The sequence below is a fragment of the Vipera berus genome (assembly GCF_964194415.1).
Source record: "Vipera berus genome assembly, chromosome: 6".
Taxonomy (NCBI): Eukaryota; Metazoa; Chordata; class Lepidosauria; order Squamata; family Viperidae; genus Vipera; species Vipera berus.
In genome coordinates, this window is record NC_138208.1 from 58,239,621 (window position 1) to 58,257,061 (window position 17,441).

The 17,441-nt window shown below is 36.4% G+C and overlaps 1 protein-coding gene across 1 annotated transcript in view; it reads right to left on the reverse strand.

Annotated features, from left to right (window-relative positions):
- Positions 1-17,441, reverse strand: part of AGBL3 (AGBL carboxypeptidase 3) — a gene marked incomplete at both ends in the record, with an annotated part of 44,277 nt that overhangs the window by 4,578 nt on the left and 22,258 nt on the right. Inside the window, 8 exons of the mRNA XM_081330425.1 lie at positions 2,514-2,716; positions 3,226-3,256; positions 7,295-7,468; positions 8,368-8,439; positions 11,647-11,740; positions 13,450-13,563; positions 14,799-14,867; positions 15,647-15,745. Of these exons, the coding sequence (XP_081186551.1) occupies positions 2,514-2,716; positions 3,226-3,256; positions 7,295-7,468; positions 8,368-8,439; positions 11,647-11,740; positions 13,450-13,563; positions 14,799-14,867; positions 15,647-15,745 (856 nt within the window). The remainder of the gene's footprint in view (positions 1-2,513; positions 2,717-3,225; positions 3,257-7,294; positions 7,469-8,367; positions 8,440-11,646; positions 11,741-13,449; positions 13,564-14,798; positions 14,868-15,646; positions 15,746-17,441) is intronic.

A 17,441-nucleotide genomic window follows, 5' to 3' on the forward strand; every position in this document is an offset into this window, starting at 1 on the left:
CACCAAGTGAAAGATTCCTGACAAACCTAGCAGACAACTTTGTCTGCCAAAAAGTAGAGAAGGGAACTAGTGGATCAGCAATATTGCACCTAATTCTCACTATCAGAGATGAAATGATGAAATGATAGATGGAAGCACAAGCAATAGAATATGGTCAAACTAGAGTCTTGGACTTTAAGAGAGCTAATATCAATAAACTTAGAGAGAGCTTGGGAAGGATTCCATGGATGAGAATCCTCAAGGGGAAAACAACCCAAGAAGCTTGGGAAATTTTGAAAAGTGAGATAATAACAGCCCAGTCTAGCACAATACCAACAAAGAGGAAAAATAACAGCTGTCAAAAGAAACCAGCATGGCTGCATAATGAACTCTCTGATAAATTGAAAGATAAAAAGGACAAGTATATCAGAATATCAGCAAATAGCCCGAGCCTGCAAAGAGGAAGTGAGGAAAGCTAAAGCTCAAAATGAACTAAGGATTGGGACAAAAGTCAAAAATAACAAAAAAAGCTTCTTTCAACATGTTAAAAAACAAGAAAAAAGTCAAGGAAATGATTGGTCCATTAGTGGGTGAAAGTGGCAAGAAGGTGACAATCAACAGGGAGAAAGCAGAACTATTTAACTTGCTTTTTGCATCTGTCTTTACACAAAGGGAAAAAACAGTCCAGCCTATCAAAAACAGTACTGTAAAAACAGATTAGAAAGATGTTAAGATAGGCAAGAAAATGGTAAGTGAGCACCTGTTCATCCTAGAGGAGTTCAAATCACCAGGATCAGTTGGATTACACCCCAACGTTCTGAAGGAACTGGCAGATGTGATCTCAGAACCACTGAACTATATCTTTCAAAGATCCTGGAGCACTGGGGAACTACCAGAGGACTGGAAAAGAGCTGATGTAGTTCCCATCTTCAAAAAAGGGGAAAAAATAGATCCAGGAAACTACAGACCTAACAGCCTAACCTCAATACCTGGGGAGGTTCTGGAAAAGATAATCAAGCAACGAATCAGCGAACACCTAGAGGCAAACAAAGTCATTACCAAAAGCCAACATAGGTTTGTCAAAAACAGATCATGCCAGACATATCTTATTGCATTCTTTGACCAAGTGACAAAATTAGTGGACCAGAGGAATGCTGTGGATATAATTTACCTGGACATTTGATAAAGTAGACCACAATCTACTATTTGATAAGATAGAAAAATGTGGGTTAGACAGCATCACCACCAGGTGGATTCGTAGCTGGCTGACTGGCTGTACTCAGCATGTGGTCCTCAATGGAACTGCATATACATGGAGGGAAGTGTGTAGTGGGATGGCCCAGGGCTCTGTTCTGATTTGGATGAGGGGATAGATGGGGAACTCATCAAATTTGGAAGGAAGAAAGGCTGTACAGTCCACAAATTCAGCTTGTTTAGTTTCATAATTTAATAAACCATGTAGCAGAGTTCCACAATGAGTAAACATCTCTGTAGGAGAGCTGCAGATTACTAGTACTTCTTTGCATATTTCCCCTCCAAAATCTTTCATGTAGAACCAAAAGAATAGGTGACATAAATAATAATAAATTAATAACTAAAAATGAGATTCTAAAATCTCAACTCATCTATATACTGTATTTAAGTCTAAAAAATTGACTTCCATTGTTATTTATTTTCAGATATCTATTCCATAAACAGATTTGTGAGGAAATATAAGAACTGTATGTATTACCATAGAAGCCATTCACTCATTATCAAAAGCGTATTTTAAAGTCTTATTTTGAAATAAGTAATGATATAACTATGTGAATTATTAAAAATAAATTTAAATCATATTGTTAAATTTAATTGATACTCTGTATCAGTCTTTTCATAGAAGGTATAGATATACATGTCTATGTTTATGTATGTGAGGCTAATTCATTCTCCATGAACTCTTTTGAGCAGTACTGGAAGTACATGCTATAAAGTAGCTTAGGAAATTATATTCTATTAAATGTTCTTCAAATTTTAAATATTGGCTTTTCCCACCCCAAATACAAATGTATAGTTCAAATATTATTTCCAGTTATTCCTCTCCTCTGAGAAGGAGTAAATGAGAAAGAGAAAATACAATATGAATAAATGTTTTATTTTTGTATCAGAAGGTAACCCATTCAACCCTACAGTTTGCTCTATCTCTCTGATTTTGGCAGCTTGATAGGCAGGTTAAAAATGGCTGATCCTGGGCATATGTGTTTTACGGTAGTACTACTTTTGCTATTATTGACTCTGTAGTTGATTAACTTAACTGAATATTCTCCATCAATCAAGAAAAAAAAATCTTCAGATTAAAGTTAGTGTTCCTTTTCCTAAGATAGATAATGAATTGACTTAAAATATTTTATGTATCAAATTGTTCATGAAGACTTGGAAGACTTTAAGGTCCAGCCTTTGATAGTATACAAGTAAATCAGCCAATGTATTTTAGACATTTTGATGAGATATAAACCCACTGTAATTAATAAAATTTTAATGTCCAATATGAGAAAAACCTTTGATCTCTGGATCTCTGCAACTATTAGTCTTTCCAGTTTGATACTTTTCTAATCTCCAGGCTGCAGCTTTGTTATATGGAGCATTTAAATGGATTTCTTTAGCTAGAGCAATATTTTGTAGTTCTTTTTCGTTTAACTGTAGTGTTTCACAGCCCCTTCCAGGATGATTTTCTGCTACTGGCTGAGGCAGATATAAAGAGCTGAAACAGATTAAGATTAACCATCTCAAAACTCAGAAGAAAATAACATGCAAAATGAATCAATTCTTAAAAGTTATACAAAAAAGGTAACACTTCAAAAATGTTGTGTCTTCTGAAATATACAGTCAACTCATTTTGTGAAATAGTACTTATGTTTACATTTATGCTATATTTGGATATGAAAGATGTGACTTGTTATTATGTTTCTTCTTTAAAATAAAGTAAAATAATTGTTCTGCTGGCAAATATTTCTTTTTTATAAGCAGATTTTTCATATTTCATTTATACCTGCACCCAAACTTGCAATGTAAAATTTATTGTAAGAGAGAATGATAGAAATTTTAATTAAAATAAAGACTAGAGATAATAGTTTTATAAAGCACATGTGCAGTCTTATATTTGACTGATCCATATTAAAGTAAATTACTGTATATTCTGTAAGATTTTTCCCCCAAGGTTTAATATGAGGGTTCCAGAAATCAGTAATAACAAATATATAGTTTTCCTACCTTGGATGACTGTCCAGTTGTATGAGTGATGCTACAAATAAGAGATAAAAAGACGACATATAGTATAATTGAAATTAAACGACTTTATTTATTACATAGATTTCAGTCCTTTCTTATGTTAAGAATGAAAATCATTATTCTCTTCTCCGGGAGAGAACCACATTAATATTTTTGATTACTGATATAGTTTTTGTACAAGGGAATAATTCTGCTTATGTTCATTCATTTGGACATTTAAAATTAAGTAGATGGCATCCCCCTTGTTTTAAATATTTTCAAGATACTATAAATAAGGTTTTAGCCTCTATCATTAAAAATCAATTTGATTTATTAATGATTTACAATGAGACAAAATTGGACTTGGCCTAAATAGTTCCTTCCAACTCTACGATTATATAAAAATACAGAATTTATGAAAAAAATGGCTCACAAAAATTGTGGAAATCAAAATTATTGTGATATTTTGGATTATTGTTGAAGAACTCAAGCAATTAAGCACATATGGCTTGCATCACAGAGACTTGGTTGGGCCCAGAGGGCGGTGTTCCTTTGGTTGATCTTTGCCCACCAGGTTTCCGGGTGCTACACCAGCCCCGGGCTCATGTTAGGGGCAGGGGAGTGGCGGTAGTTATTAGGGAGACCCTATGTCCGCGGGAGACCACCGTTCCTCAGATAGTCGGGTGTGAGTCTCTCTTTTTAAGATATGGTCCTGGGGCGCAGATGGGCTTGCTGCTGGTGTACCTTTCGCCTAGTCGCGCAGCGGCAGCCCTGCCTGAGCTACTCGATGTCCTCTCGGGGTTGGTGATTGAGTTCCCCAAACTTATAGTTTTGGGTGACTTCAATCTACCATCCCTAGGAGGATCATCTGAGTTGGCTCGGGAGTTCATGGCTTCCATGATGGCCATGGACCTGACGCAAGTAATTCTTGGACTGACTCATGAGGGAGGCCACACCCTTGACTTGGTTTTCTTATCTGGACGGAGGTTTGATGATCTTGGTGGGGGCTCTCCAACTGTTATGCCCCTGTCATGGACCGATCATCACCTCCTGCGGCTGGTCTTCCGTTTTGCCACCCCCCGCCGTGGGTGTATGGAGCCAACTAGATGGTACCGCCCCAGGCGCTTAATGGATCCTGACAGGTTCCAGGCAGCGCTTGGGGCCCCACCTGCCTCCCCCGCTCACAACTCGGCGGATGCCTTAGTGGAAGCCTGGGAAAGGGCAGCCGCGGAGGCACTTGACCGAGTTGTACCCTTGCGGCCCCTGACCCGGTGCAGATCCCAGCGAGCTCCATGGTTCTCTGCGGAGCTCCGGGAGATGAAGCATCAGAGACGGGGCCTAGAGAGCCGTTGGAGGTCCAGCCAATCCGAATCCGACCGGTTGTGACTAATAACCCATATTAGGTCTTATCTCGCAGTGATGAGAGCGGCGAGGTCTAATTACTTCTCCGTCCTCATCACATCTGCAGATAATCGCCCAGCCGCCCTGTTTAGGGTGACCCGCTCCCTCCTCAATCAGGAGGTGAGGGAGGAGCCCTTGCAGGGTCGTGCTGAGGAATTTGGTCAATATCTGTTGGATAAAATCGCTCGGATTTGGACCGGCCTGGACTCCAACTGGGCAGAGTCTGACGAACAGGACACGGGCGGTCTTGTCGACGTTATCTGGGAGGAGTTTGATCCTGTGACTCTGAAGGAAGTGGACAGGATTATGGGGAGATTGAGCTCCACCACATGTTTATTGGACCCGTGCCCTTCCTGGCTGGTTTATGCAGCTCGGGAGGGGACACGAGGCTGGTTCCAGACGGTTATATCTGCTTCTTTGAGCGAGGGTAATTTCCCCGCCGCCTTGAAGGAGGCGGTGGTGAGACCTCTCCTCAAGAAGCCCGCCTTGGACCCAGCTGTGTTAAATAACTTTCGTCCGGTCTCCAACCTTCGCTTTCTTGCGAAGGTTGTTGAGAGTGTGGTGGCGCATCAGCTCCCTCTGGTCCTGGATGAAGAGGATTATCTAGACCCGTGCCAATCGGGTTTCAGGCCCGGGCACAGCACGGAGACGGCATTGGTCGCTCTGGTGAATGATCTCTGGAGGGCCCGGGACAGGGGATATTCCTCTGTCCTAGTCCTATTAGACCTCTCGGCAGCTTTCGATACCATCGACCATGGTATCCTGCTGCGGCGTCTCAGGGGATTGGGAGTGGGAGGCACAGTTCTTCGGTGGTTCTCCTCCTATCTCCTGGGACGTTAGCAGTCGGTGTTGGCAGGAGGGCAGAGGTCGACCCCAAGGTCTCTCGTTTGTGGAGTTCCTCAGGGGTCGGTCCTCTCGCCTCTCCTGTTCAACATCTACATGAAACCGCTGGGTGAGATCATTCGTGGTTTTGGAGTGGGTTATCATCAGTATGCTGATGACACCCAGCTTTTCATCTCGACCCCAAACCACATCAGTGATGCCCTCGACGTGATGTCCCAGTGCCTGGAAGCGGTCTGGGAATGGATGGGGAGGAACAGGCTTCAACTCAACCCGGACAAGACTGAATGGCTGTACATACCGGCATGTCAGGATATTCAGAGTATTCCATCTCTTAATATCGGGGGCGAGTTATTACCCCCCGTAGATAAGGCTCGCAATCTGGGTGTCCTCTTAGATTCACAGCTCTCCTTAGAAGATCATATAGGAGCTGTGACTAGAGGAGCCTTCGCTCAGGTTCGTCTGGTGCGCCAGCTGCGACCTTATCTGGACTTGGATGCCTTGCGTACAGTCACCCAGGCACTTGTGACCTCTCGTCTTGACTACTGCAACGCTCTTTACATGGGGCTGCCCTTGAGAACCACTCGGAAGCTTCAGCTGGTGCAGAGTGCAGCTGCACGAGTGCTTTTGGGGGCCTCCCGATACTCCCATATTACACCTCTGCTCCGTGAGCTGCACTGGCTTCCAGTTGCCTTCCGGGTGAAATTCAAGGTGCTAGTGATGACATACAAAGCCCTACATGACATGGGTCCGGATTACCTACGGGAGCACCTACTGCCAGCGTCAACATCCCTCCGTCCTGTGCGCTCCCACAGAGAGGGCCTCCTCAGGGTGCCACCGGTGAGAGAATGTCGGCTGGTGACCCCCAGGGGGAGAGCATTCTCGGTGGGTGCGCCAATCCTTTGGAACCGCTTACCAGCTGAAATCCGGATGGCCCCCGACCTTCGCTCCTTCCGGTGTGATCTAAAAACTTATCTATTCCAACAAGCCGGCCTGGCCTGATGGATTTGGGTTTTAATAATTTTTATTTTTATTGTATTCTTACTTTATTTCTCTGTACACCGCCCTGAGTCCTCCGGGAGAAGGGCGGTATATAAAAATAAATAACTAAATAAATAACTAAATAAATAATAAATAAATAATAAATAAATAAATAAATAAATAAATAAAATAAATAAATAAATAAATAAATAAATAAATAAATAAATAAATAAATAAATAAATAAATAAATATGTTTTTGTATTTGAGGTTAACTAGTCTGGAATGATATAATATGTAATATTCAAAAAGTGATCTGTTATTTCTGTATGGTGTAAGTTCCTTTTTTATTTATAAAATGGATATTAACAACTGGAAATGGTTTAGCTGTTAAGCTACATATTTGAGGAAATAAGATGAAAATTCAAAACCTACTTAGCCATTAAGCTCTACACTGGGGCTTGTGCAAGTTGGGCAAATTGGGAAAGTTGTAACTTGGATAGTTGTCTGGATAAAAATGAGAAAATTCCTAAGCACTTCTATGATGTTTGATGGTTTGTAATATGTACAAAAAATGTTACATTATCTTAATCTGTATGTCACTCATGCACTGATTTTGACTAAAATGACTTAGTCTTTCCCGGTCTTTTGGTTGTCTGGAGAACCAGTAGCCTAACACATCTGAAGGGTGTCAAGTTGCAGAAAGCTTCTATAACTGGCTGTAATTACTATCAGATTTGTCTATGAAAGGAAATCAACGTATAATATTTGTTATACCTGCATGGTTGATCACTTCTAACTATGTATTGCCCCCATTTCCCCTTTTCATAATATTGTGCTACAGTACTTAACTTTTTTGATGGATGCTTACTTCCCTCTTCATATTTTCCACTCTAGGAAGTCGGCAACCCAGAAGTGCACTATTTCTTCTTGGTGTATTGCACATTTGGTTATGGGGAGTAGGAGGTAGGAAAAGTCTCTGGGAAACAACATGCTTAAAAGGCTGGGTTAGATCCCATCCAAAATCTGTTTATATAAAAGACCAAACCCAGACATAGTATTGCAATATAATCTTGACATGATAAAAATTGAGAGTATCAAATATAGTTAAGGAATGTATCTAGCTCTTAAGTGCCTAGATTTACTCTCTCATATATACAATCTTATTAACTACAAAATGTTGAATGTGTGCACATTTATGTACAATTAAGTGAACTGACAAATGTCACTACCAGTAACCTTGAAAATTAAGATAAATGCAAAATCACTTTAATGAATTTAATTTGTAAAACACTACTACTATAATCATGTTTTGTTTTTTGTCATACTCAATAATGCTGGACGCATAATTATTTTATCAAGAATCCCAGGTGTCTTCAAAAACAAAATCGTAAGGATCTTCAAAATTGCAAACAGAATGATGTCCAATGTCAACTTGATTTTGTAAGTCTGTTCCTGGGCCCATAAAAATGGTACCAAACACTTAACACTTTTCACTTCTTTCACACCACATTCCACTTCTGCCCTCAGTCAAGAGAATTTTTACCCAAAATATTGCTAACATTTTTAGCTCTCAACATTTTAGGGATTAAATTTCATTAGGACATTTTGTGTAAGTTTATGTTCTGTAACAGTATTTATTCCTGAGTAATTTTTCTATAGTATTTAACATGTCACACTGGACTCTAATTCTTAATTTGCCTATGGAAATCAAGAAGCATAGTCCACTTCCACTGTAATAAAATGCAGAATTAAAAGAATTTATTCTTGCAAACTGTGACTAATCCTAGGAACAAGCACTGTTGAAACAGCTTGACTACAAATATGTATTTTATAGTCATAATTTCACTATACTGTACTGCCTGTAAATATACTGTATATGCATGCATTTCTATCTTAATCATATTTATAAATGAATTACTCACTTAATCCTTGCTCAGGAAAATAATGACTCAGATACTGAATAGTATATTTACTTGGCACATTAGGTACAGCATCTAAGAAAAAGAAATTAAAGATATGAAAGATGATACAGTAATGGATTTGTTGTGGCCATAGACATGATGATAAAAAATGACATCCTATCTCTTGTACTTGTATCCCAATACTGGAGGAAAAATTTGATTCACAAAGTTTGTATTCAGATGTCATTACACACATTTCATTCCTTTCCTCATCATCACAGAAGCCTATGGCTGTTGCTTTTATCTGTATTGATAAAACATAGATAAATGAACAAAATTAGGCACCTTGTTAACTGCCAAATGCTTATAAAATAGGGTACATGACAGAGACCAATGGATGTATCCTTTATTGTATTATAATGTTTATGTTGCTGTGTTGTTTATGTGCAACAAAACAGTAAGTATCCTCAACGTCTCCCAGCTTACATTCTGTGAAACATAACTTCATGCATCTGAATTACACTATAGTTTATTAAGATTTACTGTATATAAGGCATTTATTATTTATTAATTTTTAAGGTATCCCAAAATTTGGTAACTGCCCAGAGGTGGGCTCCATAGAAATTTAACAGATGATGATGACGACCTCCCATCGCCCGGTGCGCTCACACAGGGAGGGCCTCCTCAGGGTGCCGTCGGCTAGACAATGTCGGCTGGCGACCCCCAGGGGGAGGGCCTTCTCTGTAGGAGTGCTGGCCCTGTGGAATCAACTTCCCCTTGAGTCTGGTTGGCCCCGGATCTCCGGCCCTTTTGTCGCTGCCTTAAAACATTTCTCTTCCATCAGGCTGACCTGGACTGACGATAGGGATTTTTAAGTAGAATATTTTTAATATTTTATCATTTTATCATTTTATCATTGGGGCTTGTTAGTTTAATCTTTTTTAACATTTGTATTATTGTGTTTTATTGTTGTTAGCTGCCCTGAGTCCTTTGGGAGATAGGGCGGCATATAAGTCCCAAAAATAAATAAATAAATAAATAAAATGATGATGATGCACATAAATATAAATCCTCCAGATAAATTTGTTTAAAAGTATGTGCATTTTCCTTTGCTTTCCAAGAGGTAAAAACACATACTGGGATAATTCTTATATAACTTCACACAATTAATATTAATCAGTATACCCTAAGAAAAAAAGGCTTATTTCAATAAATAAATGAACACAAGCGACAGGTTTATGTGTTTGCTTTCTATCTTTGCATTGCTCCTTCCCATTCCTCCTTATTATTTAATATACGAGGGAGCTCTCAAGGTATATTGTATATTTGTATACAGTACTGTACTATAATATAATAATACTGTGTTGTAACATAATACTATAATATATTGCATTTATACCACAGTGTGTACACCAGGAAACTATGTTTACCAGATCTGGAATAATCCAGAATCTTAAATTACAGTTTGAAGGTTTTGTAATAATAATTTCAATATTTGAATGCAATGACAATCAACATTTAACAAAATATTTTGAGTGTTAGTCATGATATAGTGAGAAGAGGAAAATAAGGATTGATGTGGCACTTTAATGTGTATTCATATTTATAATTATTCAATTAAGATAGAATAATATAAACTAGGTCACTGATTAGCCAAAGACATATGATTGATTTTGTGACTTAACAGAACTTTACATTCAAAGTTTCAATTCTAACTCTCTCTAAAATGCATACACCTTGTTAAAATATCTATGGGACTAGAAATAGCCCTAATCCTAATTTTTAAAATGTTTTCTTGTAGTATATTTTTCTGAAGAGAGTCTACTTTATTAAATATATAAAAAGTTCAAGAAAGAGGTAGATGCGCGCGCGCACACACACACACACACAAACACACACAAACATACACACACACACACACACACACATACACTAAGGGTTACTAAAGAATAAATGAATTTACAGACCTCAAAATATGCTCATCTAGTGTTTTGTAGAACTGGAATGTATCCAGAAAGACTAGCATACCTATAGCACCATAGGTTTATCAGGAAAGTATATGGCAGGTTAGAAGAATCATGTATTTTTTTACATAAAGTTTCCACACTTAATTTCCTATTAAAATACAGAATTGGGAATACAGAAAATGTCCAGTAGATATATTAAGTGAACAATATAAAATATAAGAAGTGTGAAAAGAGCATTTTAAAATCTTTGTTCAGTCTGGAAGAAACAATTTAATTTGAGAATGTAATCCTTGCCTGCCAATTATGTTGGATGGGAATTTAAAGTGAGAATGGGAATGAAAGATCAGCTCTCTCCCTCCATACTATTTTTTTTAAATTGTCCAATGCATGTACTGTATAGTGTTAGAGCACATGATGAATTTACAGATATCATGTCACCAAACAGAATTTTCTCCTTCCTCTCATGATAGCATTAAATCTACAAACAAGATAAAATCTAAAAAGATTTTAAAAATCATCTTTTAAAACTGGCATTTAACAATTCTTGGTTGAGTATTTTGAATTTTTAATGTTGTAATGTTTAATGTCATAGAATGATTAAAACATTACTTTATTATGGTATAGGTGTTATTTTTAATATTCTTGACATATTCATTCAAATTAAGTTGCAACTACCAGCGGAACCCTCTCCCTCAAACCATAATTATTTTAGGTATGCATTTTATTTTATTCATCACACTTCTACTCTAGAGTCACATAAAGGTAAAGGTAAAGGTTCCCCCGCACATGCGTGCTAGTCGTTTCCAACTCTAGGGGCCGGTGCTCATCTCTGTTTCAAAGCCGAAGAGCCAGCACTTGTCCGAGGACGTCTCCGTGGTCATGTGGCCGGCATGACTGGATGCCAAAGGCGCACGGAACGCTGTTACCTTCCCACCGTAGTGGTCCCTATTTTTCTACTTGCATTATTACGTGCTTTCGAATTGCTAGGTGGGCAGAAGCTGGGACGAGTAACAGGCGCTCACTCTGTTACGCGGCACTTGGGATTCGACCCGCCAAACTGCCGACCTTCTGATTGACAAGCTCAGCGTCCTAACCCACTGAGCTACCACGTCCCTTAGAGTCACATAAGTGACTCTAATTTAATATTTAATACATTTTAACTGCATTGTTGGTCACTAATGAATGTATTTGCTATTTCATAGCTAAAATAGACCATGGAGTTATAAGGACATTATATACAGGATTGGGAAGATTATATAAAATCTAGAACATACCCTATTTATAGTGCACCATGTAACTATCAAAATGTACAAGCTGATAAAAACATTCTTACCTTTTTTAGAGGGGAAAGCCATTTGATCTGGTTTACTTTTTAAAATGGAACTAGTTTCTTTAAACAATTCATGAACCCCTGCTAAAGTCTTTGACTATTAGAGAAAACAGAGACAAATGAATGATTATTATTCTTCCACATTTCTGAACTCCCTCATTTTTTTCTTCATATGTAAAGACTAATTAAAATATGTGATAAATGCCTTTATGGCACAGACTATAAGTAATCTGGGTATGCTAAATACTGCTACATCTTTCATCATTATGTTTGAACATAATTCCAATGAATTATGTAGGTACAAATTATAGATGTAATCTAAATTGAGAGAATGAGAGAAACTGAAGACTAATGCATTTGAAGGTTACTAGGTTGAGGAAGACTGGTTGAAAGAATGGAGTGCTTGTAGATGAAATATTCTTTCTGCGCATAAAGTCAACATTTTAAAGCATAATCGCATCTATTTTATTTTTAATCAGACATAATTGAGTTAATCCACAAAATTATAAAAAGGAACCACGTACCACGCTCTTTTGGAATGAAGAACATTAATCAAAGAACAGAAAAGGAGTAGGAAATATTAAGGTAAGGGAACAGAAGGCATGAGCAAAGGGGGAAAAAAGCCAAATCTAGTTTATACCAACAATATACACTACCAGTAAGTCTAGTTTGCAGCAATACCCCTAGACCTCTCTATTCTTGCAATAAAGTCACTCTTCTTGATATATTTGTTTTGCAATTTGATTGTCATACATGGTTGCTATATGATCAAATCACATGAAGACACCGTCATTTTTGTATTTGATCCATAGTAATTCACTTAGCTCCCACTAAGTTTTTTCTTGAACTCATCTCTTCTTGTTTTACCATACCTATGTGTTAAATACTGCATTTCCATTACATTCAATTTACTTTTCTTCATGGCATAACCAACCTTCATTTTGTGTAACAAAATAGGCAGAAGGATATTCTTAAACATGAAAATGTCACCTTATTTTGCAATATTGTTGACAAAATTACTTACAATACAACACACAAATGTCTATATGCTTTCCTTCCTTTCCTTGCAATAGCCTGAATACTATTGTAGTGATGTCTTTTATCAATGTTTGCACATCTTTACAGTTCTTCACTTATTTCCCCAACTTTAATAAACATTCTATAAGGTCACCTATTAGTGAAATTCTATAATGTCGCATATATTCATTATTATCGCTCTGCGATAAACACTATGTATAAATACACTAATTTGATACAATTTTCAGAACCATATAATCAGTTTAATATTCTCTGCAATTCATTCAGATTGTTAACCATCATCCACATGCATATACATTCATATCCATAACCAATTCCCTTTAAGTCACCATAAGCGTTCCTTATATGGTTATCCCAAGCTTTCAGCATTCCCAAGCTTACCAATGTGACCCCCTATAGTTTTTGCATTTATTCTTGCTATTTTTATCTTTGTAGAGGGGAACAATAATGGCACTATTCCAATTAAAAGAAACAATTCAACATTCACATACACTTTAAACAATTCCTATAGCAACTTCATTTATGATGATGTCAGGAATGGGAGAACCAGGAAATGGGAAATGCAGAATGAATCCACAATAGAATATAATTCTATTTTAGTAATTTAAATATATATTTAAGCATAACAATAACTTAAATGATGCATTGGATGAATATGTTTGCAAATGGCAACTGTACAGCAATAAGATTTAAAAGTATATACAAAAAAGAAGTCAGCATTCTCTTATTTATGTTGCAAAATTTATTCTACCAAGATGACGGCCAAACCTTTTTTGCATTTGTTGTTCTGGAAAAAGTCTCTACATTCTGCTTGTTAATTTCATACTTTTCTCTTTCCAATTTTTGTAATTCCATCAGTTTTAATTTCTGAAAAACCTGGGCCTGTGGAGAAAGATAAATGGGCAGCATTTATATTTACTTAATATACAAAACTAAACACATACCCCGATATCAGAAATAAAAACTTAAGGTAAAAAAATATGTCACATATGATAGACAAAATTCAACTGTAAATGCCTATACCACTCTTTATCAATCTGGATGTAATGTTATGTTCAGTGCCTCAAATAGATTCCCTTCTGGACACCTGGATATTCTTCTCTTACAATTTGTTTTAAAAAAATGCCTTTTTGCCATTTCACCTAGAGGCTGTAGTCAAGAGGCTGAGATTCCTCAGCCTTAGAAGGCTGGGAAATAAAATGAGTTCTGAAAATGAAAACAATCTAGTTGTTGAAATTTCTGTAACATAATCTCTTTTCCATTTCAATAAATCTGATTAAAGAGACTTCTGTGAGAATCTTGCTTTAGGGGTAATTGACTGTCAAGGCTTAAAACTGATGTCTCCAGAAATGTAGACTACTGTACAAAGTCTATAATTTGTACCTACATGCCATGCTTGTTAGAAATTACTAAGTTATAATCAAACATAGCTGGAAAGCACCCACTGGTGAAGGGTAGTTTATGATAAGCTTATTCAGTTCTAATTGTGTTGTCTTGATAAGTGTATCATTCCAGTACATCGGAAGTGGCATCAAACAAGTTCAAGTGGATAAAAACACTGTAATATTGATATGGAAATAGATGAACATCTACATCTTCTGTGGTAACATTCTGTAATCTATTTAGATGAAGTGAAGAATCTGTATTTTATAATTATAAAAATATTACTTGTAGCAACATTTATACATAGCACTTCCATTAACAGTAAGTAATTATTCAGAAATCATTCATTTCTGTATTAGTGACTTGTAGAAATGTCATAGAATTACTCAGGCAGTTTTGAATTTATATCAAGGTTACCTCATTATGGCCACGCTGTCATATTGGCACAATGATGGTTGGATAAATTACCAGTTATATTTCTCATTGGTCTAACTATTGAAGGACAGATGAAAACATTTCAGAAAAAAATTAATGAAAATAAGAAGTTTTCATTTGATGTTGTTTACATGGACAGATATGTTCAGTAAAATAAAATAAACAAATGCAACTGGCTAGAATGACTTATTGCAAACATAAGGTTTTCTATAAGTCAATTATTCATTATTTTTTGTAGATTCATGCTACCAGATCTCTGAGCTTTACATTATAATTTAACAATACAATAAAATATTTACATTTTTAATTATTTGTTCTTGGGTCTTGGAAACTTTGTGAGAAGGATCTTCATGTTTTTTGGATTCATTCTAAATAAGAAAACAACAACAACAACTAATCACTACAAGGAACAATCTCTCAAGATATTATAGAATTGTTTCCAGATTTTAAGACTCTATGTTTCTTTTCTACTTCTATTTCCACAGAACAAAACATCCAGGATACAATCTTTCTGAATTACTATATATCCCATAATAGGAAAATATTTTATTTAAATTTTTAAGTATGTTTGTTTGTTCTAATAATGTAAATTGCCCCTGATTAAGACCTCTCCTGATCTTATAATGGATAAAATTCTGTAGGCGAAATAACAAAACTATAGTCCCAACAACACCACTAATATATTTTTATGAAATGGCTCATTTACTGGGGTAGTATATGGTCTGAACTAATCTTACAGATTTTTCTAAACTACAGCACATATTGTTTATAATACAGAAAAACAAATATATATATTATGTAGGAAGAAAAATTTAAAAATGAGTAAGAAAACCATGGTTGAATTGAGAAGAACTGAAAAAAGAGGGAGGTGAGAAATTTAAAGAATAAATTTAAGAAAAAGAAAACAGATAAAGTGGAAACAACAATAGTTGGTGGAAGATATGGAAAGTTATAATGATGTTCTACGCTTTTGCTTTATTTTTCCTTATTTCAAGACTTCTTTTTTGCCTTATTTCTTCTTACTTCTTTTCTACATAACACTTCTTATCCCAAAAGGGAATAGCATAATTCGTGTGTTGTGAACATCTGTAAGAATCAACAAGCTGTAGTGAGTAGTTACTATGCAACATATTATAATCTATTATACCACTGGTTCATGTAAATGTTTAGAATATCTTCTTCCCGAGGATTCCAAATCAAAACTTTTTTCCTTCTTTACTTTCAAATATTTTTTCTTTGATTTTGTCTGCCAAGAAAGAGAGAAAATAAAATTAGTTAAATTTAATAGGATTAAAGATAAAGATAGTAGAATATTTACTTAAGTCTATTTTAATTATTCAACTAAATCATCTCTCACTATCTCTAAAATATTTAAAGGGAAGTACAAATGATATAAGAAATATGACACATCTCTGTCATCTCCCACAATTTCCAAATTGTTACAATTGTTTTGATGTGTCCAGGTAGGTTGCTGAAGCAACTCAATGTAATGTTTGATGTGTCCAGGTAGGTTGCTGAAGCAACTCAATGTAATGTTTTCCCTCTTTTCCCAACCCATTTTTCAGAGATGACTGATATGACCAAGAATTCGAATCTGCTCAGTTTCTAATGGCTGTTTTAGATATGCCCCCTTTTGCTTTGGTTACTGGCACTTGCCTCTGTGGCTATTTTGGTTTTGCTTCTAGAAGAAATTGGACATCTGATTACTGCAGTGTCATTTTCTTACAAATGACTGACATTATGCTTTCTAATGATTCAAATGTACTTTTAAAAAAGCATTAGCACAGGTTGATTTAAGGTAAGGAGCCAGGACTGCTAATTTCTGTATTGCTGCTTCTGTCATCCATAACCACTTTTATAGGTTTTCCATTGCTTTTGCTAACATGGTGGATCACCAAACCTTTCTGATTTTATTACTACAATTGAGAGGGATGCCATTTTGCCTACTTCATCAGCCCTCTCTGTGTGCTGCCAGTCACTTGTGGTGAGACCTGCTCTTTCGTTGCAGCACTAGTTAGGGCAGGGCTTGCTTGTTGACTACTCCCTTCTGTTTCTTCCCAAGACTGTTTATCAATATATAACTATGTACATAGATCCAGAGCTTGATATATCTTCCCTCTTCAAAGTACAAAGTGAATTTTGTGTTTTGTTTATTCACTAACAGAATGTCTACTCCTTTTGGCAACATTTATGTTTTTAGTGTCCTTGAGAAAGGATTATATTTCTGATATGTATTCAGCTTCAACAAAATCATTTTCACTGGCACTTGGAAATCTATTTTTCTTGGCTTCTGTGGCTATTTTCCTTTTACTAAATGTGTATTCTGCTCTATATGTAAATAACATGAAATGGATGCATGAGCCTAGGATAATAACAACCGTTATTGACCCCCAGGAGATACTTCTTCCCCTCAATCTCTCAATTACAGCGCCTTTCAAAATACAAAGTTGTTGCTGGATAGCAAAGTATGTGGAATAAAGTCTAATGTACAGTAAATTAGCTACTTGTATCTTGCTCAGAGAGTCTGTATGACATAACTGATTTATCTTAATTTTCTGTGTGATACTTTTTAAGAAAAGATTGGACAAAAATTTGTTTGAAATGGTATAGGATTCCTGCTTGAGTAGCGGGTAGGACTAGAAGATCTCCAAGATCCCTTCCAACTCTGTTATTTGTTTATACCAGGCCCAAAAGACAATATGGAAGTTACATTTCATTAATGGATCTTTTCAGATCCTATTGTTCCTTATGACTTTCCATGTCAGGCCTTTAAAAGATCCCTTCATTTTAAAGATCTTTTTAAAAGGTAATTTATTCAGTTATGGCTACTTCCATCTTCAAAGAACGGGAATTATCATCTGTGGCTTTTGTGAAGATCAGAAAACTTCTTTTAGTCTTGACTTGGCCATTGCATCCTGTGGCTTATGAAACTTTGTGTCAGG